The sequence below is a fragment of the Tetrao urogallus genome (genome assembly GCF_951394365.1).
Source record: "Tetrao urogallus genome assembly, chromosome: 3".
In the NCBI taxonomy this organism is placed as follows: Eukaryota; Metazoa; Chordata; class Aves; order Galliformes; family Phasianidae; genus Tetrao; species Tetrao urogallus.
In genome coordinates this window covers 56,328,643-56,352,824 of record NC_136815.1, presented here as the reverse complement: position 1 = coordinate 56,352,824, position 24,182 = coordinate 56,328,643, and the positions used below count along the sequence as shown (strand labels likewise).

General features: G+C 37.5%; 1 protein-coding gene across 1 annotated transcript in view; it reads right to left on the bottom strand.

Annotated features, from left to right (window-relative positions):
- ZNF407 (zinc finger protein 407) overlaps positions 1–24,182 on the bottom strand; it is a gene marked incomplete at both ends in the record, with an annotated part of 307,878 nt that overhangs the window by 107,808 nt on the left and 175,888 nt on the right. Inside the window, 2 exons of the mRNA XM_079533931.1 lie at positions 12,506–12,626; positions 21,086–21,169. Of these exons, the coding sequence (XP_079390057.1) occupies positions 12,506–12,626; positions 21,086–21,169 (205 nt within the window). The remainder of the gene's footprint in view (positions 1–12,505; positions 12,627–21,085; positions 21,170–24,182) is intronic.

Genomic DNA, 24,182 nt, shown 5'->3' with positions numbered 1-24,182 from the left:
TATAATTATTTCTTTTTTGTTACTAAATGAATGCATACAGGTTTGGCTGTTTGTTTTTTTTTTAATTCTTGAGGGGATGGAAACAGACTGTATATATCAGGGCTACTTCCACTAGCTTGCGGAACAGCAGCTTAATATCATGAAGTGAATAGTAAGAGAAGAAGAGAGCTCATAATATCCTGGTATCATTTCTTTCTAAATGCTTCATGGTTATAGATCAGAAAGCTATGCTTTAAAGAAAACAGTCTAAATATTTTAGCTTGCATTCTAAGATGCATTGCTTTCAGTGCTACCCTTTCTTCAGCTGTATAATAATGACATGATAACAAACAAAACAAAACAAAAGAAAAACAACAACAAAAAAATGCAGTCAGAAATGCAGTCAGAGAGACACATATTTTAAGGTCAGGTTTAATAACAACTCCAGACTAAAACAGCCAAGGCTGATCCTGACAGTGCTTAAGGCTGCATATGCTGAAGTATTTGAAAAATCTATTTATATACATTTAGTTCTCATGAAAGGTATTTGGTTACTAGTCCTAGCAATGAGAGATCAGATTTTCTAAGGAGACTATGGGAATTAGGCACTGAAATTGCACTTCAACTGAATGCAGGCCTCCAGCTGTTCAAGCTTCTTTGAGGCTTTAGCCATTAAAGACTATCACGGTCTTGGCAACAGTAGGGTTTCATCATGAGGGTACAGGCTTTCTTATACTCCTGTGGTGAAATGCTATCCTATATTTATGATGTAAAGATTGGCTCCAAGAAAGCTGGTATGTTCCCACTGCACAGCACATTGACTTGAGAGGATACCATTACAGAACGATGTTATGCCACTCATTGTATGGAAGAACAACAGAAAAATCAGAAACATTACAGTCTAAATACTGAAAAGAATAAGACAATTCAGAAATTTCAGAAAATTTTGCAAAAGGAAAGACACAGCATCTGTAATATAGGTTAGAAATAAGCTTTTGGTGCCCCATCCCTGGATGCATTCAAGGCCAAACTGGATGTGGCTCTAGGCAGCCTGGTCTGGTGGTTGGCAACTCTGCCCAAGACAGAGGGGTTGAAACTAGGTGATCATTGAGGTCCTTTTCAACCCAGGCCAGTCTATGATTCTACGATTTTGTTTGATTCAGGTACGCTGTTGGGCTTGGCAGTACTAGAAGACAACCAAGCCTGTTTACCAAATACAGTTAGTGGAAATAGGAAAGACCTAATGCAGGTCTCAAGATTTGCTTAAATTAGGGGCCTACTTTTTCTAAAAGAAAAAAAAAAAGTGTAGGTAGCCTATATGAAGCATCAGGGCTCCTATCTGCTCAGGAAAAGGAAGCACTGGTGTACCTCCTTAGCTTTCTAGAAGTCAAGGCACTAATATTGGAAATAGAAATCCTGAGTTTTGGGCTGCCCTTATCTTCATGAGGGCTGAATCCAATTTTCCTGAGTCCCTGAAAAGCGTATTAGCTGGCATGAAATATCCTGCACATACTTTTTCTTTCTGAAACTCTGCCAATGAACAGCGAGGAACAGCTAGAAGCCTAAAGAACTTCTAATTTCTCTTTTCACCATTACTCTTCTGTTTTCATTTATGATGCCTATACAAATTTCCTACAAAATCCAAACAGCTGGCTCCCAAGCCCTTCTTCTGTGTCCTCTTATCTTGAAATCCTAAGTAGTAGTTAGAATCAAGCTTTGGATGGCACTGTTGCTATTACTTAAATGAATCTTGGCTTGTCTGATTTTCAGGCCTTTAAGAATAGGCCTGCTTCCCTAAAGGGTGTAATAAAAACCTTGAGGCAGAGATAACACCTCCCCAGGGCTATGCATGCTCCATGCATGTCTCAAGTCATTTCATTTAGCTGTGCAAGAACTTGCAATCTCAGTACAGAGAACACAAACAGAAATTCTGAAAGGGGCAGCTGCTCTGGAGTTTAGATTTTTATATGTTACGATTCAGGGGATCAGGATCCCACCTGTGTAGTAGAAACTAGGAGTATTTGAGTTCTTGATACCACAGTGTACTTGCTTAGCTTAACATTTATATCTTTCAGGGTACAAAGTCTTGCAAAAAGTGTTAGCAACTCCCTGGCTATCCATTTCTCTCTTAAGAAGCGTGTACTTCATGACAGGTGGAGAATCATGGCTTCACAGAGGTGATGTGATTAATATCAGTGGGGCCAGGACTTCAATCTGCCTTCACTTTTGTTTTACAGCATCAGCCCCATAACAGCAGACACTGTCCAGCCCTTCTTTCAGGGAGAGCTGACTCCTACATGAGCAATTGAACAGAGATGTTTAGATGCAGAGAAGCTGAGCCATCATCCTTCCTGTTACAGTACCCCTGCCATACTACTGGTGAACTGATGCTAAAAATGAGCACTTGAGAGCAGAAAAAGAACATGAAGATTCTTCTGTAGAATGTCGTAACATGGTCTGAGAAAAAAAAAGAGATTCAAATATAAAAAAGCAAGCCAAGAACAGGTGAGGCTGGACAAGAACTCAGCTCGAATAAACAAATACTATATTTACCTTTCAAAATATACCCAGAGTGTTAATAGGGCTATCATCACCCAATGCTGTAAACATGCCTTATCCCTTGCACCACCACAGGCAACACATGGCTGTTCCCCGCTGCACTCGTTGGCTGCACATAAGGGATGACTGCCTGATTTGATGTTGCTGTGTTTTTTTTCAAACAGAATGGATAGCAGCCACCTGCTTTGCTGTAGCAAGGGCTTGGATTTAGGGCTTCTCTCTCCAGTATGACACAGATTTGAACAAATCTAGTACAGAATCCTTTATCTTCAAAACCTTTCTTCTACTTGAAAGCATTTTTACTGCTTCTCAAAATGACTAGATTTTAGCATACAAAAATCAATCAACTAAATACTGTATAAGATGACTGTGCTATAATATATTAGTGCTGATCAAAATCTTAAAGGCTGAGTAATTAAAATTCAAATTAAAATGTGATGAAAGTCACATTTAGTCACCTAAAGGGAAAGGCTGCATTCCAAATAGGTACAGAACCTCTGGACCCTGAGAATTTGTGGATGCTCATTATCACTAAAAACATGTAAAAACTCTTAGTATTTGGTCAAACTTTTCTTCTTTAGACTTATGTGTTACATCACAGTTCATCAGCATGTGACCTGAAAAGAAGTATGGGAAATGTCTGTAATGAGAAGATTTTTCCAACTCACCAACTGAAAAAAAAAAAAAAAAAAAAAAAAGTCAATGCTCTCCATCTCAGGGCTGTAAATCCCTTCCAAATAATCTCTTTTATAAGGAAAAAAACAGATAGCTGTGTGTTTTCTCTTTATTCTTAAACATGCCCATTAAGTTTCAACATTCTTATAAAATGACTTGTCCTGACAGTTTAAGCAGTTAATTTTGAGCTCAAACTCATTGATGAATGAGTGCTGTAACAACTGATACATGGTTTCCTATGTATTCTTGCTCTGTTAACTAAATGTCCAAATGCAGCAACAGCAGCTCCATGACGCATCCTTCAAGAAACTCCCACTAGGCCAACAAAACAGTTGTGCTAGGTGGTGAGGCAAAAAGACACTGTCTGATTGTAAGAAAGAAGGCATGAATGCTGAATTTTGCCCGCCTGCTCCTCAGTGGATTTTTTCTTTTCTTTCCTTATCCACCTCTTTCAAGAAAGGTGGAAGAATTTAGATTATCTCAGCAACTACTATGGTGTGTTAATTTCAACTGAAACTGGCCAACAGCTTTAGAAGTTATTAAAGAATATGACAGAAGATGGATGGATGGTTTGGTGCAAGGCTCAGAATAAGTTAGGGAAACCAAGCTAAAAATCAATCCTCTTCAACTGATTTATAAAAATTGCCTTTTTGACCTAAAGACACACCTTCTTTCTGAAAAGAAAACAAATCACTAATGGCTTGTTTATATTTTAAAATACCTATAGCAGATATTTCCAACATTTACTAATGGAAATGACTCAGTATCTTACCAAGGGCTTGTAACAAAAAGATTTAAGAAATAATGTATTTTCATAATGAAAAAAATCGTCAGAACTGAAGAATTCATTTTGATGCTCTCTCAGTAACTTCTAGAATTTCAAAATGATTTGAATGTGTTGCTTGTCCTGGAGATGACACATGCAAAATTTCTAACCGAAACATCTTGAGGAAGCTCAGGGTGAGAAGATCTTCCACACCTCATTTCTAACAGAATAAACGATGTTCCTTGTGGAGCTGTTAGAGAGAACCCATAATTACCTTGAACAGGGATTGAAGGAGTGTGCACCTACATGATAAGTATAAAAGTATAAATAGGATATTTTAATTGTACTTGTAGCATCTCAATAAATTAGGAGGATGAAGCTTAGGTGGTTTATGATATCAGTCGAACCACCTGATCTATTTCTGAGATTATAACACAAAGAGATGCACAGTATTATGAACTACAGAATTTCTAGTTCTGTATGTGTGTTTGTAATGATATCAACACTAGAAATATAAATAGATAGCAACGCTGAAGATCATCAGAAGAAGTACCACTTTCAAGTACTATTTAAAAGCACACAGCTATGTGTACAGAGCTGTATTAAGGCATCGTGGTGAACTGGGCAGTTTGCCTAAGTAGAAAGAAAGGCAAACCAGAACAAGACTGTAAGTCAGCCGGCCTGTGGCATGAAGCAACCTACCAGTGTACTGCTGAGAGCAATGGGGAGATCCTGCCAGTTTGTGAGAGTCAAAAGTCATTTTCCAATCTCCTCTTTACTTCAGGAAGAGGAAGCAATTTGCGCTTAGGCTTTGAACAGCAGAACCTATTTCCCATTCAGTTCAGTTCCCACTCCCCTCCTATTTCAGATCATTTGCAGAAGGAAGTGGGGAAATACACAGGAATGCCTGTGTGAGTGGGAGAAGGGAGAGCAGTGCTGCACAAGTTTGTTTCTCTATGCACACTGGGCCTTGCTGTACATAATCCGCATAGAAACCTCACCTTTCCTTCGAGGATGCAAAATGAAAAGCACCTCACCTTTCCTTCGAGGATGCAAAATGAAAAGCAATAGCTTTTTTTTGGGGGTTGGACTCGATGATCTCTGGAGGTCCCTTCCAATCCCTACGATTCTGTGATTCTGTGATTCTGTGATCTAAGAATACAGAACAATCATTTTCATATGTTTTGGACTCTGGCTTTTGTTTTCCCTTGATTGTTTTTCCTTATTAAAACAGCTCATTCTAAAAGAAACTAAAGAATTAAAATTCAGATACAGATAATATTATGTGAGAGATTGAAAACAAACAAACAAATGGAGTAAACCTAAATAACCAGGCACATGCTCTGCCTGGAAGCCTCAGTGCTGCCCTACTCCACCGTCACCCCTGGAAAGCACCTGTTATTTGTCCTTCCTTCATCTTCTGTGCAACAATTCTTACCTCAGCATTTGTATCAGTATTTAAAGTGCAAATACCTAATATATTTCCCTCACCCTTGCACTAAGCTACACCCTTTTTAGAACTGCTTCTGAACAGAATTTGTTTTCTACTACTTCCTAACATTTTAGCTTGTTTTGTATGTGACATATGATGGGATGGAAGAGACAGTGGGGATGTTGCTACAAAGACAGAGTTACTGTATAGACTTTTTTACATAGTAAAAGCCATATTGCCTTGAAAATAAACAACACATAACACAACAGACTTCTGTATGAGTTTCAGCTCTGATGCTTCCAAAGCTACCAAAGCATTTTTCAAAGATTGATAACTACCACTGAGGTAGTGAGCAATAACAGTAATTCCTTGACCCGAAGATAGCTGTTGCCTCTTTATAATGACTGAAATGGGGATTAAGGAATGGAAAAAGGAAAAACTTTTTAAGGTTTGCTAAAATTCTACCTTTACAGGCATGAGTGAAGAAAACATGTATAGTCACTTCCATTTTTTTAAAACTACTTAAAAGAGTCATATTAATTAACCTATGATTCCCATGGTTAGTTTTAGATCAAATTATTCCAACAAGTGAAAGTCTATTTGTAGACATGAAAGAAGAACTGTACATTTTTATCAGGACCACTGCAAGAATAGGAAATTACAAGTCTTTCTTGCTGAAAGCTACAGTAAGACCATAGCCTTCCCATTCATCTCAAGTTTAACATCTAAAATTGATTAAATATCAAGCTACAACCTATTGAACATTATTTTACTTTGAAATACATGCAGGTTTTCCAGATTTATAAACATTAACTATTTATTAAATATAAATACGGGTATATTTATTTTAACATGTTTATGTTCCTTAAGAAGAAAGAGAAAAGACAGTGATGATTACATGGAATAGAGAAAAAGATGTGTGAGGACAGAGAGAAGATAAAATGCAGCGGCAGAAGATATTAGATTAACCTGTCCACTGCATGAAGTGCTTTTATTCATACTTTCAAGACACCAAATACTTCAGGCTTTGGGTTAAGGTTGTTGGGCTTCAATCCAAAAACCGATGCATCAGTTCAGCAGGGGAGAGGCCACATGAGAAAAGTTTAGAGCCAAAGACCAAAGTGAACAGCAAGGGGAGACAGTAACTACTAAAAGAAATCCTGAAAATGTTTCTGTAGAGTCTGTTAACAGTCTGTAGAGACTGTTAAGTCTTTATCCACTATGGCTAAGGTGAATAAGAAAAGTTTTCTTGAGTAACAGAAACATCATAAAAGGAATAATGATAGCCTTTGTATCTCTAGGATTTTTTTTCAAACCTTTTCTTTTATAGCCTTCAATGCTACAGTATATTTTATTCCAGATTAATAGAAATACTATCAAATATTTTATCTGAATGTTTACTAAAAAGTAAGTGCTGAACAATACTCGTAGGAGTTTGCATCTGGGCACTATGCCCATGCACTGACAGAAGTTCTCTCTAAACTTTCATCTTCATTTGTTTATAAGGCTGCTAGCACAGTGCACTGGATAGCCTCAACTCCTGCTCTGGATCACAAGGGAAGGTTTAATGCTTCCTGAAAGCCCAGTATGCTCTGTTACATGCATGCATTATTGTCCTAGCAGATTCTTTTTAGTATGAAGTATAAATACATTTTTGTCCAATTCTGCCTTTGTGAAATACAAAGAAGTGTTCTTTCGTAGCGAAGTGGTGGCTGCCTCTCAGCATCCTCATCAACCTAACACTCCAAACAGCCGCATAACCTCCTTATTTCCTGCGCACGCATATGAAATTTCACTGGAAAACAGTGCATATTAATGTTAACATCTGAATGATAAATACACTGTTTCATCATTTTATGCAGAAGCTTTGCTGTGAATAAGTGCATACCGTTACCTCAGCATTTAAAGTGGTCCCTCGTTATCCTTGATATAACCAGGGAATAGCGTGCAGCTGATGCAGTGATATCAAGACAACTAAAGGTTATTAAATTCACCAAAATAAACGGTGAAAAAACACTTACTTTGCACATTCTTGTGACTTAGGTACAAATCCTGGTGAGTATTATAAACTGGTCTTTACATCTTATGAACATATACTGTAAGTCAGAGGGAAATAGGAACTCCCAGGGGATGCTGTCCAAAGAAAGAAAAGTGGCCCCTGTGGAGCCGCTCCCCTAAGTCATGCTGCCGCCGCCGCTCAGAGTGCGCAATGAATCCTTCTGCACTTGGAATTTCAGATGCCATAATCCCTTGCAGAACGTTGTCTAATTATTTTATTATGCATAATAAATGTAAAATATTTATTTTAGTTTACATAATTATATTAAAAATGTATGCTATTTATTCTCAGTCTTGTAAGGCATCCTTCACAAGTCATATACTTTACAGAATGCTGCATTTATGGAATTCATGCTGTTTTGCTGGCCTGGCTGTTTGATTTATAAAGATTCTAAACCCTCTTATCTCTGACTGCGGAACACCACCATTCCCCTGGATGCTGTCCTCCATTCCTTTCTTCCTCTCACCACTGCAGGTACTCCATGCAAAATTAAACCATGCAGCGAAGTCTCAGAGTCTCAAGAGACGTTGACTTTAATTACAGCACAGGATTGTGTACAGTATGTTAACATCATACCTGTCCCACAGCCTCATGGTTGAAAGTAGCAGTACTGTTCCCGTAACACGAAACTAAGCTGGTGATTGTCCTGAATGCTGAACAAATCTCAATTAAAGGTTGAGGCTGAACCCCACAACAAAGTAATCCAAACCCATTTTGTATTTAAACACTTCCCTCACTCACACTTGAACGTCAGCTATTATTTGTCTAAGAAGCTCTGATACTTACATGGAAAATCAGTATATACTTAGACAGACTTATATTTCAAGCCTCACGTATAACTAAAATGAACTCTTCAGTCCTGATAAATTCTTTGCTGTAGGCAAACGACTTGTTTAATTTTTGAAAATGCTGTATATTGGCATCTTTCATTGACATCACTGGATGTAGAGGAGAGGAGTTTAGCACTTCTGAAATCAGGTTAAAATCAGGTCCCTGAATGTGTCGCAGGTTTTTAAATTAAAAGTCGGGACATATAATATACAACCAACAGCTTCAGAAATTAGTTGAAGTCCACCGGCATTATTCAGTTTCATGAGGCTGCATGACTTCACTTCTTATTCTTCCCATCATAAAATGCAAACAGCATTTTTGACAGTATTACTCTTGGACCATGCAATCTAAAAAGTTTAGTCACATAAAACATCTTTTGTAAATGACTCAGAAATATAAAATATGCATTGCATATATAATGGTAGTGTAGGGCCCTATGAGACCAATTCCATATTATAAAATTGCAGAGAACTTTAATTAGGAGTGAATGAATATTTTTGCGTGATGAAGCACACTGCCAGAGAATGTAGAAACACACTGATTTGTAAAAGTAAATGCAAGGTACAAATGTGCTTCTTTTTATTTTTTTAAGTCTAAGTAGGATGAAGCTGATTTTAAATTATAAATGTTAAAAATACAGAAGTTAAAAGTTTTAACAACATTTTATGATATACGCTTTTCTCCCTTTAAAAGAAATTGTATTTTAAAAACTAGCCTGAAAATATAACTTCTAATAGTAACCATTAGTAGAAGTGGCATACTGCTATAGAGAGAAGTAAAAGTTTTTGTGTTAGCAGTATACTAAAGATTTAGGTAAAAATAAATACTAAACACTTTGAGTACAAAAATAGAGGTGAAAGAAATCAGTTGTGCAGGAACATTTACTTACACTCATAAACAGAGGTTATAAAAGCAACTCAATGAAATAAACTGACCAAAATTTCCCGTTTCCTTTTTGGGAATATGCACGTCACTGAGAGTATGAAATCTGTGCGATAGAAACCTTGGATTAATTTATTATTCACTTGGGAAAACCACATCCATTCATGTCTTTTCCTGGTTAAGAAAAGACTTTCCCATGCTGCAAGTTATATAGGGAGCAAATTCCCTTTTCTGTTCCATGAAGCCAGAATCTTTTTCCCCAAAGTCTACCTCACTTTAGTTTTTATAGCTAAGAAAGAAGTTATAGGAGCCTGTATAGTCACAAATGACTGATTTTCATAACAGTTCCTAATTTTTTCCTTTTCCTAGTTTGTCTTTCTGTACTTGAAGCTAAGGTAAGCTAGATTTTCGCTCACCTAACTCACACTGGTTCACAACTTCTACCTGAAGAATGAAAAAGCTTGAAATCAGCAACCTGTATAAACCCTCTGAACACTGATGAGCTGGACAAGAGTAATTACAGTATCTTGTATACAGAGACTGTTTAATCAAGAGTACCAAACTACTTCATGGCATACAGAGCTCACTCCACTTCCCAGTGAAAGGAGACTCTGTGATAGTGCCAACAAGACTCTGCCCCAGATGCACACACAAAATAAGGAATATTCCTCTCACTGAAACTACAAAGCTCATTAAAGAGCCTGCAGTTGCCAAGCAGCACTAAACAGCAACATCTGAAATAGCCTGGATGAACTCTCCTCACACGGGCTGAGCTGAAGTCACCAAAGTGAGAGCTCAGTCTCTAGACACAGGGGTGAATTTTATCACTAGGTCAGCAGAATTTAAAATCTTGATTTCATGTTTCTGTAGGTGACATTCACAAGAGTAAGTACAATCTGCTGAACTGGTGTGAAGGACACTATTTACAGAGCTGCTAATACCTCTTCGGGAAAATAGATAGTACTGTCTGAGTTGACAAGGAGGCAAATTGACAAGGAGGCAACATGTAAGCCCCTTAAAAATACAATAAAACAATAACAAGAGAGAAAAAATGAAAGAGGTGGATAGAGCACATAAAACATGCTTGCCAACAAGGCTGGATAATATCCCAGGACTGTGGAAACTGGCAGGCAAAAGCAGGACTGCTGGGCTAATAAATACAGCAGCCCCTCACCGGCTCCTCACAGCTACACAGTGCCTCATCACCTCTGTGAGTATGCAGCAGCAGCAGCAGAACAGCTCTCACTGCTTCATCCCTGCCAGATGTTTTTCAGCTGAGCTCAGAATGAGTTTCCTGCAGAATCAAAACTGCATCAGCTGGTATCTGTAGAGACCTGCCTCCAAAGAGTCAGAATTTGCCTCTGAGGAATGGAAACTAGCATCATATTATCATGAAACATTTATTTTTCAATAATAGAGAGGTAGGGGGTCTTACAGATTTCTTCTTAATACTAATAAAATGGGTGAGTTATTTTTGCTTCTTCTCTAATAACATCCAATATAACAAAACACAAAATCCTGTCATTTCTTGAAATTCTATCCCATGCAGAAAAGTGTACTCCTGAAGAAAAAAAAATTTCTAGTCTTTCACTAAATAGAGCATTACAGTCATTTTGCCATAGCAAGGGAACTGCATCCACTCAGTACGGGAGCGTAAGAAACTTCAAATGGCAAGCTTCGATTCATGCCCATGATGCCCCCATACTGCAGCGTCCCCAGATCAGAAGCTCACAGAAGCATAACCCATCTCAACCTCATTCTGTAATAAAGGTATTGTTCCCAACCAAGATGGCTCATAAAAGTAGATGACTACAAGATTAGGCCTTCTCAAACATGCAGCCTAAAAGAGACAGCACTCTTTTTACCTTCATTACTGCAGATCATGCCATGCTGTTACTTTACAAGCTCTTGCTTCCTTCAACACAGGTCTTTTAACATAACCACTCTGACAAATACAAAAACACCTATCCTTCTTAAACGACTTACTGAAGCCAAGAGAATAACTATTTTTGGAAGAAATGAAAAAAGGTGTGGGGTGATAGCTTAAGGAAGAAGCACATAAATGGAAGTCAACCTCCAGGTTATCAAACACGGTTCTTTACAGTTCTAGGCAGTAACTTAATGGGAGATCAACAGGAAGAGTTTGTAATACATTCATATAATATGCACAAACCAAGAAAAATTTTTGTATAGAAACAATATGATTGCTGCAGAAGCTTTCTGTACAGAAGCTTTCTATAAAGTGACTCATAAATATTCTGAAACCACGTATTACAAGAGTGGCTAGTCTTTGTTAAATAATCTTGTTTTAGGAAAGTACATTAAAACTTACACTAAAAGAACATTACAGTTGTATGCTCAGCATTAAAAGAAAATAAAAAATACTCTGTGGTATAATCAGATATTTAACTTTCTTCTCTTGTGTGTATGCATCACAGCACATGCATCTAATTACACAGTCACATGCCACTTATCAAATAAGATACCAATTTTTTAAAGAAGTATTTGAACATCAATTCTCGTAACTGCTTATGAATGGCTTCTATGTATTATAATACACATACACCACGCACCTCACTGCAAAGTATTAAAGACTGTAGGAGAAGTACATTCTAGAAAACTAAATAATTACTTATGAAACAAGGTGAGACCATTATAAATTAGTCGATCATGAACAAAAGACAAAAGACACACGGAATGAGCACAGCAAGTATTCTTAACTGTTCACTCATGTGATTTTTGATAACCAAATCTACTGTCCTAATAGAGTGGGGTTTTGTGGTGTAACAAAGGAGACTTTGCCATGCTACAGCCACTCTCATCCAATCAGCTTGGCTGGCAAAGAGAAGGAAAACTGAATCAGAAGAAGTACTGTAGTACTTCTACTAGCTCCAGTTACTTCTAACTGTAGTAAAAGTCTGACGAGTATTGAGGTTGCTAAGCTTTTTAGGGGACTTTTCCTGATTTGGTGAAATGGTTGCAACTCAACCGAAAAAATTTCAAAACTGCAACTGATTTGAAAAGGCAGTGCAGATAAGTGGTCTCACCGTGGAGAATTCTAACAGGCACTAGAGCAGCTGTGAAACAAACACTCAACACTGCAGTGTTACCACTAAAAGGTTTCCCATCATTTGTTTTTCTTTATAAAGTAATACTTAAATACTGAAGACTAAGTTTTTAAATTTAGCTCCTAATTTAATATGCAATTACCGTTGCCCTGATGGTGTTTTAATGGCAATATATTTTTATTGGTGACTTCAAATGAACCTCGCCTGATCACCTTAACCCTTCTCTCATCATGCTTTAGTTAATGACTCATTACCTGTAGTCACACCAGGGACATCTGTAAGGCTTTTCTCCAGTATGGACACGCTTATGTCGTGTCAGATGTGATTGTGTTGTAGAAGCAAAGTTGCACTCATCGCATTTGAATGGTTTCTCTCCTAGAAAGTGACAAAAGAAGATTTGTATTATCAGATTTTATCACCAAAACAGGCAAACAAATCTAATTTTTTGACAAACCCCTTGGGACAGATTTTAGTTCACATCACAACAGCAAATACAAAATACATTTCCAAATTGAATGCATTAACGACAAAATCCTGCTTTTGCTATATCATATACATCAGTAACTGGCTGAATTCCCATGTGGTGTGACAACAGCAAAAAGATGAGAAAGATCTGCACTGAAACAGGGTAAACGTGTTACACAGGCCATGTGCCATAAAAGCATCTTCACGTAGAGGCAGGCCTTTCTCTCATCCTGCATCTTCTGTTGAAGACGGGTCACTCAGCCTAGAAAGCTTTTGGAGACAGATGAGAAATCAGTCCAGAGCACACATTCAGTCCTCAGAAATGAACATCTCTTAGAAGAAACATCTGTGGGTGTTTTTAATCTCTTCTGCATTTTTTCATGCATAAACAGAACTGAAAACATGAACCAGAACTCAGTGCTTCATCCTTCTCTTGCCTCTATTCCTCTACCCTTCCTGCTTTTCTGAACAGTGGGCCAATTTCAGCAGGATCTGAAATGTTAATGAAAAAAACCCCCACAAATACAAACAAAACCTAGACTAAAATTTCAGAAGACTAAAATTCAATCTCTGCTGAATGTGCAGCAGCACTGGAAATTTCTAGAGAACTACTAATTAAAGGAAGATAAAAATCTGTGTTCTAGCTTACAAGTTATTTTAAGAGCATTCTTCCATTCCAGTTAAGGGGTGGAGCACTCTGAGTAAGATAAAATCTCAATGACAGATATGCATACTATGAAGCCCAGCTCAGACACCTGCATCACATTTTTCCAACTAGTTGCTCCAGAAATGTTCTGTGTGGCTTACAGGCACATATAATTACCACTTCGAGAGAAGGTTTCTTTTTGTGTGCAGAAGACAGAAGGCAGCTCCTAACACAAGCAATCCTGATCTTATTGCGGAAGCCTTCGGAAGTATTTATATCTTAAAGGTTACATAAGGAATCAACATCCCCAATTAAGAAGTCTAATTAGAACAGGTAGGGATAGACATCTACCTTGCAGGCTGTTCAGTGGTTTAGAATAGGTAGTTTCAAAGCTGAACCTCCCACCTCAAAGCAGGTACAGTTTGGAGTTTTCAGAGTGACAGCAGAAACCCACCACCTGCAGTCCCATCACAAGCACAAGGCTACTCCTAAATGGCCATGCCTCCAAGCTAGACTTTTCAATTGTGGTTAAAGCATGAAACAATCAAGACTTCCAAGGAAACTTTGCCAGAATTCTGAGAAGACATAGAAATCTGTATTTCTCATTCTTGTAGAGTGCTTTTTTTCCCCCTTCCCCTCCAAAGGGAAAAGGAAATTCAAGGCCTGGAAAGCCTGTAAGGACAGACAATGGAGCAGCTTCTGAAAGCTCCGTAAAGAGTTGGAATAATTGCTTCTAACAGCTGCAGCAGAGAATTTCAACTACTGTTTTTCACTTACTGTTCCATGACACAAGGAAAGGTGAAGGGGCAGGACACAATGCAGAAGTCTCTACGCTGGACGAATTGAGACTGCCATAAAGCGTCTTCTTCTGCCCTAAATGTTTTCTTTTCAGACACAGACCCTCAGCTCTGGAGAAACTGATTCTTTCAGCAGCTTGCATGGTGTTGGCTTCATCTTCAATGGAAATCTCTAGGAGGCTGCAGACTCCCTAGCAACATAACCTGTTCTTGAACTTACAATTTTGTGTGTATGATTTATGCTACTTTATAGTATTGAAGATAGTAACATTTTGAAGTCCAAGTAGTAAAGCTACAAGTTTTTTAGGTAGCACTGGTGCTTATTTAAAATTACTTAGTTTAAAATGCATTTGTACTTTGTGACCTCGCACCCTTGGTAAAAACCAGGTCTGAACTAAGAGGGGAGTTTTAGTTTGCCATTTGGTGGGAGATGTGCTGGGGAAGGCCTGCCGCTGTGCTGAGCTGCACCAGTTGAGCTGACAGATGAGACCCATGAAGCTAGGAGGGCCTAGAAAGTCCACAGTGTCCAGAAGAAAAATGATAATCCTTCCCTTGCGCTCCAGGAAGCTTCTCCTTAGGAAATCCTTGTGGCTAACTGCTCCTGTCAAGTGGACGATGTATAAATTTAACCTGACAGAAAATACATCACAGCAGCACCACATAACAGAAGCTGACCAAACTGGGGAAAAAAAAATGACTGCCTAGCATGGCTGATAATTCTTAGCAGCTGCACAAGGGGAAAGGTGCTTATTATACAAAAAAATAAAATAAATAAATAAATAAATAAAAATTAACCAGGTTGTTATGTACACTAGAAAAAGTCTAAAAGAAGATTATGGGTATTTCTTTGATTTGGGGATGAGGAGTGTTCTGAAGAGCTGCAGCAGCAGTACTTTCTGCTACTTATTTTCTTTTTCTCTGCTATCTTTAGGAGAGAACATTCTCTATCAGTCTGTGTCCTGATTTTCCTTCTCCCATTCCTACCTTCAGACAATTCAGGCAACAAACTTAATTTGATTTTTTATAGTGGCTGCCATGAAACATTCCAGAAGGATTCTCAATCACCCCCAGGAAAGGATATAATTAATATAAAATTAAAATAACAGAAATCCTAAAATGACTAGAAGAAGAGAAGGCTCTGGGGGCCATTAGAGCAGCCTTCCAGTACCTGAAGAGGCCTCCAGGAAAGCTGGGGAGGGACATTTTACAAGGGCAGGTAGTGACAGGATGAGGGGAAACGGCTTTAAACTGGAAGAGGGTAGATTTGGACTAGATATCAGGAAGAAATTCTTCACTCTGAGGATGGTGAGACACTGGAACAGGTTGCCCAATGCGGTTGGGAAGCCCCCTCCTTGGAAGCACTAAAGGCAGGGCTGGATGGGGCTTTGAACAACCTGGTCCCTGCATACAGCAGGGGGATGGAACTTAAAAAGTCCCTTCCAACCCAAACCATTCTACGATTCTATGAAAAAAAATATAAAATATACATAAGTATAATAATTATAAAATGTTGTATCTAAAATGTGACAATAAGGTCAAACTGGACACCATCCTGTACCAGTACAGAAAACTTCTTCATGCCTCATCACCTCTAATTTATCAATATTAAACACATGAAAGAGAAAGACAGGTGCCCCAGACTGTCCCAGTGGTAAAGAAGCTCTATGGGAAAAGAATGAAGGGCATAGATACCAAAATTAAAGACCCTATATCGTTTCTTTGTCATTATTTAGGTTTTTACATAAGCACTTAAAGAAAACATGACTCCTAACCATACTGTCATGAAACAGGAAATGGTTTTGCTTTTTCAACAGTACTGTGAGCACTTCTGAAAAATATCAGTTGTCTAAGTCAACAGTCATACAAAATTTCATCTCCAACAAAATATGGAAATAAACCAATAAAAGGGTGAAACGATGGGGAGCGTTAGTCCGTATTTAGCAGGCACTAATTAAGCCTGCTGCTAACCAGCTAGCCTTGTCAGCTCTGCACATTCTATTACTTTTAAAACATTGTCACTAAGTTGGTATTTCTTATCTCTTGCCTCTCTGAAAACGTATCGTTCAAATTCTGCACTGATTTCTTTAAGCATCTATCTTTCTTTTCATCCCAAATTACAGCTTCCTTTTTCTTTCCCTCTTCCTGTTTTCCCTGATATTACCTCTTGTTTGATGAGCTTTTTAGGACACAGAGCATAGCTTGATGTACTCTGCGTGCAGTTATGTTCTCAACATGTAATTTTTAGAGGAAAAGTGAAATAACACAGTAACAGAAATTATAAATCTTGGTGATAGATGTTAACTTGTGGATGGCAAAGTCAAGAGTTTATTTACAGTCATGAGTGTCCAGACAATTTCTACCTACAGATTACACAAAGCAGTTAAATGAACATCCTACTGAGGTTCCAACTTTCATAAAAATGAAGGAAAAAAACCCACAACACTAATGATGCCATCAATTTGAAAGTCTTTAGTGATTAATCAGACTCTCAGTAACATGGAAGAAACTTTACTCCAGTTGTCTCAAAAGGAAACCATTGCTTTTAGTCCTACTTGTCGTTCATGTGATGTGTTAAGCTGGACAGTAAGAATCTAGAAGTATTATTTGACCTAAGGAACAAGTAGACCACGCTTATGGTTGCCTGCTTACTGGTTATAGGTGTCTTCTTTTCAATTCCAACTATTTCTAGTTTTGTTGAGGCTGCTCCCTGGAAGGGTGTTTACAGGCTTGCTAATAGAGGCTGAAGTATATTGAAACAAATTATATTTGCTTTTATTCTGGTCATCATTTTTTTTTCTCAAATAAGATATATAATAAGAAGTACATCCTTGATTTTTTTTTTTATTTAATTTTTTAATGATAAATTATGATACCTAATGAGGCTGTTATTCCATACTAAAAAATAATTGATGTCTGTATGCTGAGAAAGGGAAGGAAAAATGATCTACTAGACAATTCCATTTAAGCACAGAGAAAGTCTTAAGGTACCGAGTTTTGATGTCATTTACTGGTATTAGTTTGCTAGAATTAAGTTCCACACTGTGCTGAAAATGTTGGCGTAAATGGCAATGAAAAACAACACAGATCCTCTTCAAGTTTCACTTCACCTCTTGTTGAAAAGATCAGAAAGTCATCTTAACTGTGCTACATATTCCGTGGTATTATTAATAGCATAATAATTAATAGCATTATTTTTTTAAGCTGCAGTGGGGAAGCTGAAGGGAAGAGGCTATATTATGTATTAAATTCAATGCTGAGTAATCTAACTACACATTCAAGTCAAAAAGCAGATCACATGAGAGTTAGAAACCTAAAGTGAGTCACTCATTGGGATAAAAATGCGTATATTATTACATTTACTTTCTTTATGATATTGACCTATAAATGACTCAGCAGAATTGATCACATAGAGATCTGAGCAATATAAGCCACCATCTTCAGAAAGTTATGAAAATATCTGGACGAAGACACAATGTGCTTAAACATTTCTATAGGTTCAGAGTAGCTCTCACAGAGCTGCTGCGGACGGTGAGCATGCGTAATCTCTAACACTATGCCACTGTGGACTTCTACGATTCCCAGGAAGTTGCCACCATAAACAGCTGAGAAGCAAAAGCAGTCTGCCATTGTGTAGAAAATGAATATGGGGTTTTTTGGTTGTTTTTTTTTTTTTGCAATATGCAGGTGTGCTGACTAACATAAAAAAGTAAGTTGAATGTAGCAGAACACAGCTTATGACTGATCAGCACAGCTGGAGTAAGCCACATATTCCAGCAGAAAATCGAAGTTTATTAGGAAAAATATAGACAAAGAGAAAAGTACTGTGATGCTGGATGGAAGAGAAAGGAAGAGAGAGAAACAGTAGCAACAACAAAAGAAACACACTTTAAAAATTAAGAGTTTTCTCATTTTCATTTTGAGACAGAAATATCTTTTCTTTTTTTTTTCTTTTTCTTTTTTTTCTTTCATGTCATTTCTTATTATGGTGATTAAGGTGAAGTATCTATTCAAATTAGGTGATACAGTATGTTTGCTTCATGCATCTTTTTGGTAGAGAGTATATGTGCATTTTTATTACATAATTCTGACAATTGTTCAAATTCCTTGTAGAATTAAAACTTATTCCAAAGTCTGCCAACACTAAAATTTGCAAAATTATTTATCTTCCTATCTTTAGGCGGGTTTTGATTTTCTTACTGGGACAAATCTGAATTAAATAACCTTGTTAAAAAATAGTCTTGTCTAAAAAGAGAGAAAAATAGGGTAAGAAAAACCCAGATGCAAGAGCATCAGAAATCTAAGTGGCCAGTTCCACAGTTTCTTCTTGTGTCAAATATCTATCTGAGCAGCTGAACGTTTCTCTGGGGGTGTCAGGACACCACAGACCTTGAGGATGGGATGAGAGGAGGCTTGTTAAGCTGGTCAAGACTCCTCAGCTACCTCTGAGGATTTGCTCATTTGCCCTTGAATCAAGGGTCTCTGACAGGTGATAGAAGTAAATCTTGGATTGGAAGATATTCTCTGTCAGCCCCCTCGACAGTTTGTGTTACAGTAGGGAATTATTTAAGCCATTTAGACCATTTTTGATACCTATCCCTTTCAAAGCTGACTGTAATTTGCTTTGGCATTCTGCTCAGGGAAAATTGTGTCAAGTGGGGACACAGAAGAAAAAATACAGGTACAAAGAGCTAAGAACTGATATAAAGTTGTGCACTGGATGAAAATGCAAGGGAACCCATGCAAGTGCAACAGTGCAGGCAAAGGTGGATTGTGTCATTCTCCTTGAAACAAATAGAAGCTACAGATAATTTTTCTGCTAAAGAATCATCTATGATTGTTTGTGCCACAGAGGCAGATAAATGCCAAAAAGATAGATCCCTCTGCCACTGAGATACTGTCCTGTATAGTATAAAGTTAATAGCAAAGTAATAACGACTCTCCAGTCCTGACATAAAATATAAACTTATGCCTGCTAGATGCAAGCTTTGTGATCTATAACCTGTGAATCCCTATGATCACAGCACAAAAGGCCTTGCCATATTGGCAAAAGAAGGGCAAAATGCCATCCAGGATGCAGACAGGTTTTCATGAGGAACATACCATTTTTGCAGCATTACTACAGACAACCAAGAAATACTTTTTTTTTTTTTTATGGTTTGTGACCTATTGATACAAACCCATAAGTATATAACCTATGATAAAGACATTTCTAATAAACCACATCTGCACTTTCATAATGGGCAAACAGAAGAAGAGTAAGACAACAATATCCATTTCTTCTACTTTCCATGCTGAAATCTTTGTTTACCATCTGTGTGCCTGCACTGACGATGAGTCCTATACATGGACACAATTCCAGTGTATCACTGCAGGTCATGAAAAACCAAAGGATAGTTCCCATCCAATTGAAAACAATGATTTCTTTCTACTTACAAAAAAATAAAATAAAATAAAACAAAATTAAATTAAATTAAATTAAATTAAAAAATCACTTTCATTCCAAACCCAGACCTGATAAACTTAGTCAATGTGAAAATTCTTTAAAGTTCCAGAAAAAACAGAAACCATTTTCAATAACTGAAGCATACAACTTTACTCCAGGGGTTGCAATTGCTTGTTGCCATTCATGGAATGTATTAACACAAAACCTATAAACATAACAGAACATTTTAATAACACAAACATGCCACAGTGAATGGGAACTGACTGTGGTAGTACTGTCAGTATTATACATTCTTTATTATCAGAAAAAAAATTCTAAAGTATGATTCCCAGTTAGAATTACAGACAAAATTTGGCCTTCTATAGTTTTTATAGAGAGAGCAAATCCACTTAAAGGTATTTCCAGATAGCATGGCAAAACCCCACCTTTCTGTGAGCATCAGATTTTCCTCCAAATATGGTTGCCTTAATAAACTGAAAACAGGATAAAAAGAATGGCTTCAGGCTCTCAAGAAAGAGAGTAGCTGCTCTCCAGGAAATTATGCATTTTGATGGTATATGTCCTGAATCCAGATTAGTTTATTCAGGGACATAATAAAATCTCCCACAGAGATTCCTTTGCAAAACCCATGGAAAATTCATGATGTAACAACTACAGCTTCTCATTTGTTAGCCATTTCTTTCCGCTGTCCTTTAGACAATGGTCACTTAACTCACGCAGCAATTCCTGATACTACATTATCCTCATGCTATTCAGTAAAACAAAAACTACAGTGGTTTAAGCAGTTATGTTCCTGTCTCTGTTTGAACAAAATACTCAAATAATCAAACATTTACTAGTAACTGCTAAAAACCACAATTAAGGTAAAATGTATTAATAAATGTTTAATACTTGTGCTTTCTCTGGTCTTCTGAAGCTAAGATCCAATTTAATTTTATCATATATTAAATTTTTATAACCAGGTGATAGGAAAGCTTTACTCATTCTGGGGATAAATCCTGCTTTACATGCTAAGCATGTGATAACTTTTGAAGTTGCAGTTATTAATTACAAACTATCTTAAAATTACAAAAGGACAACTGAAACAACACTAGCTTTCAACTATGTCTCAGTCCAAAATAATGGATTAATCTATATGTAGTCTTAAATTTTCATTCAGGGGTGTTCTAGCAGACTCTTGCAAAATCTTCACAGTAGGGCCTTGAAAAAAAAAATCAGGATACTTAGCATTCATTTAAAGAAGAAAGGCAGTCTTTACAATTTTACCTTTCTTAGGAAAAACAACAAAAATACCCCCCCCAAAAGCAGTTCCTCAGACTCACAGCGACGCAGACCTTCGACACACAGATTTTACAAAAACAACAACAAAAAAGTGAAGTAAACAATGAACCGCTGTATTATTTGTGCTGTAATGTGCCACTCCACTTGCTTTACTCCCCAGCGCAGAGAAAATACAGCAAGGAGTAAAGGCAGCCTTACTGACCTGTGTGTTGCCTCCGATGCTTGGTGAGGGCATGACGCGTCCCGCCGGCAAAGCCACAAAGGTCACAGAGGAATGACTTCTCGCCTGTTGCAACAATAAACAGATGAGGGACTGCGGAGGTCACAGATCATTAAAACATATCTATCAAGGCTTTCAGGGTTACTAATTCCTCCAATCAAATGTTTCCATGTAAATATGTCAAATGGGAATGAAATTACCACTGCGGTTTATTGACTGTGATAAAATCTGAAAAGCACCACTGAACATAATTACATACTTGTCAGACCCATAAAAATTAGCTTTATTATCAATGGAATGGTTTTGTACAACTTCATTTCTGTTAGATGTCTTCCAGATGGGGCTGCTTTATGCACTTGAACAGTTTTTATGCATATCCTGATTTTTTACAATTCCCATACATCTGGCCTTTCTGTGCTGAGTAAAGATTGCCTGGAAAAAAAAGTTAATATACTGTATATATGATTCTGCTTAAATAAAATATATTGAATTTACAAACAAATTAAGGATACTGAGAAATTCTAAGCAGAGTAGATCACAGTTATCTTTAGTTACCTTCTATTTATTAATAAGTATTAAATTATTTTCCCGGATATATTGAAAAGCCCAGGCAACAATAAGAGCCACATTATTCAGTACCAGTGGCAATTCAGTACCATTTCTGTTTTCTAAAGTTTTCATGACATAAAGAAAACAGGTCTGGGGATTGCTGCTGAAATTGCAGCACAACTCATACTGTTCATCTTCAAATGATAATTCTTCATTCCAAACCTCTGCAACAATTTGAGAGATCTTGGCAAGCTCACTCCTCATTAAAAGTATGTAAATGCTCTGTTTTTAGTTTAGGGTTTTTTCCCTTTTTGTTTTTGTTTTTCTTTTTCTTTTAGAGAGGATAAGATTTTTCCTTGTTGGCTATAAATTCAGCCTATCATTTCACAGGAATATTTTTATTCAGTATGTATTTACATGCAAGGCAATTTCATCCCATTAAGGCCACGTGGTGTATCACTGTGGGTTTACCTTGCTAGCCTCAGACGCGGACTCAGTAACCTCAGACAAGATTGAAATTTTAAAAATATTTTTCGGAAGACATTCACATTAGTCATTTGGAGCCAAATTGTCTCCTCTCACAGCAACACTTGAGAAGGGACTGATGGGGCAATGACGCTGAACTCATTCCTTCAAATTCTTCCCTGTGGGGAAGGAAATTCAGTTCAGCTCCTATAAAAGATGACTGGTTTAAAGGGCCAGGTGTCAAATTGCCAAGTCCTCCTCGTGTGTAGATAGAGGGGCTGGAAACCTCCACGTCATTTATTCCCAGCCATGCTAATACACAGACTTTCTGGAAAGCACCGTGTCCCAGTTAACTTCAGGTGGTATTAACGTAAGCAAGATCCCATCTCAGGAGTGAGTCAGCTCCCCGGGGACACAGCAGGGACCAACCTCTCTCCCCATCCCTGACCCTGGCCCTGAGAAACCAACTCCCCACCAGAGCCAGTGCAGCACAGGGGTCCTGGGCAAGTCCTTCCAGATTTCCAAGGCAGCCCAAACCCTGCCACTAAAATGGGATCTTAAAACCTCTACCAGTTAGATAGGCTATGAAATAAGATTGGCACACATTCAGTTCTGCTTCAGAATAAGGCAAACTATGTATTGTTGTTCTACAGACCAGACCCAAGTTGGATCGTGAAAATCACATGCTGAAATTCTACAGGCTTTTGGGCTTTTCAGAAAATTTTGTTCACTGATGAGAGTATCCCAAGACAATATGTAAGGTACAAAATATTTCTGATACCTCCTGTCAGGAGCCAGTTCTAGTCATCTGTGATCATAATTGAGTAAAACCCAACACAGAAAAAGCAGAATGAAAACCCATACTAACAATCTCTATCTGTTTAACTTGAAAAATGCTTCCATATTAAATGATATAACAAAGTCTGAACTTTGCTGTAAAATGTTCGTACATAATATTATTACTGAGGCAGTACATGATTGTTACAACAGGAATTTCTGCATAATCTCTTCCCTTTGTTTTTTCTTCTGCTTTTTTTTTTCCTTTGCTAATCAGATCTTCACTATGAAGCACTTCAGTTCATCAAAATATCAAAGAAAAGGAATGGAAGGACTATACGCAATGCTTAATTATAATTAAATATTAATTTAATTAATTAATCGATTTTACGCATAAATCTTTCTAACTAGCTCTAATGCCTAACACCCCTCCATAAAATTCACACTCTTAAGTTAAATGCTGTTCCATGCCTACCAAGAAATTGTTCATCATCTATATATTGTCATAAATTAGCTCATGTTGTGTTTAACATCTCAGAGCAGATTTCAGTACGGCCTGCAGCTTCTCACACTAATGAGGACACACAGTACCCATAGCATCTTTGTAAGTTTATGAATTTACCATGTATTTTATATTTGGGCTCTTGGAACTGCTCTTTGAGCGCCAGAAAAATGACTCAAAAGCAAACAGTACCTTTCAAACAGGGAAATTGACCCAACCCATAAAATGATTTGCCAGTTAAATGTTCCACACTCCTCTAGGTCTGATCTGGGAGCTCTCATGCAGGCAGAGCACTTGAGGAAGTCACTGAAACTCTGGATCTGAAAACACCAGAGTGAAAGAGATTTGGCACTTGTGTTTTGATCCTCAGAAAGGAGCTGGTGCATTTATTTCCTGCAACATTCATTTTCAGACGCATTAACAAAATAATTACCTTGTGTATGTATGCGCCATGGTATATGCACAAATATACATTTTCATACAAACACACAGAGAAGACGTCAGTACTTGTGACTTTAAGTTAAACTGTGCGATATTTTTCAGCCCTAAAGTTTGATGTGTGTTGAATCTTTCAGATCTAGACAAAATATTTCATTCGATGTTATGGCCATGTATTGATACACAGATGTATTTTATATTCCTCTGGATATGCTTAACAATTTTATCATTCCCACTTCAGAATTTCTAACTTCTTAACTTTTAGGAAAATGTAAAGGCAATATTTCACCTGCTGTACAGGGGGCTGATCTGACTTGCCATGTTTATATGATAGCCGAAATGCAACAT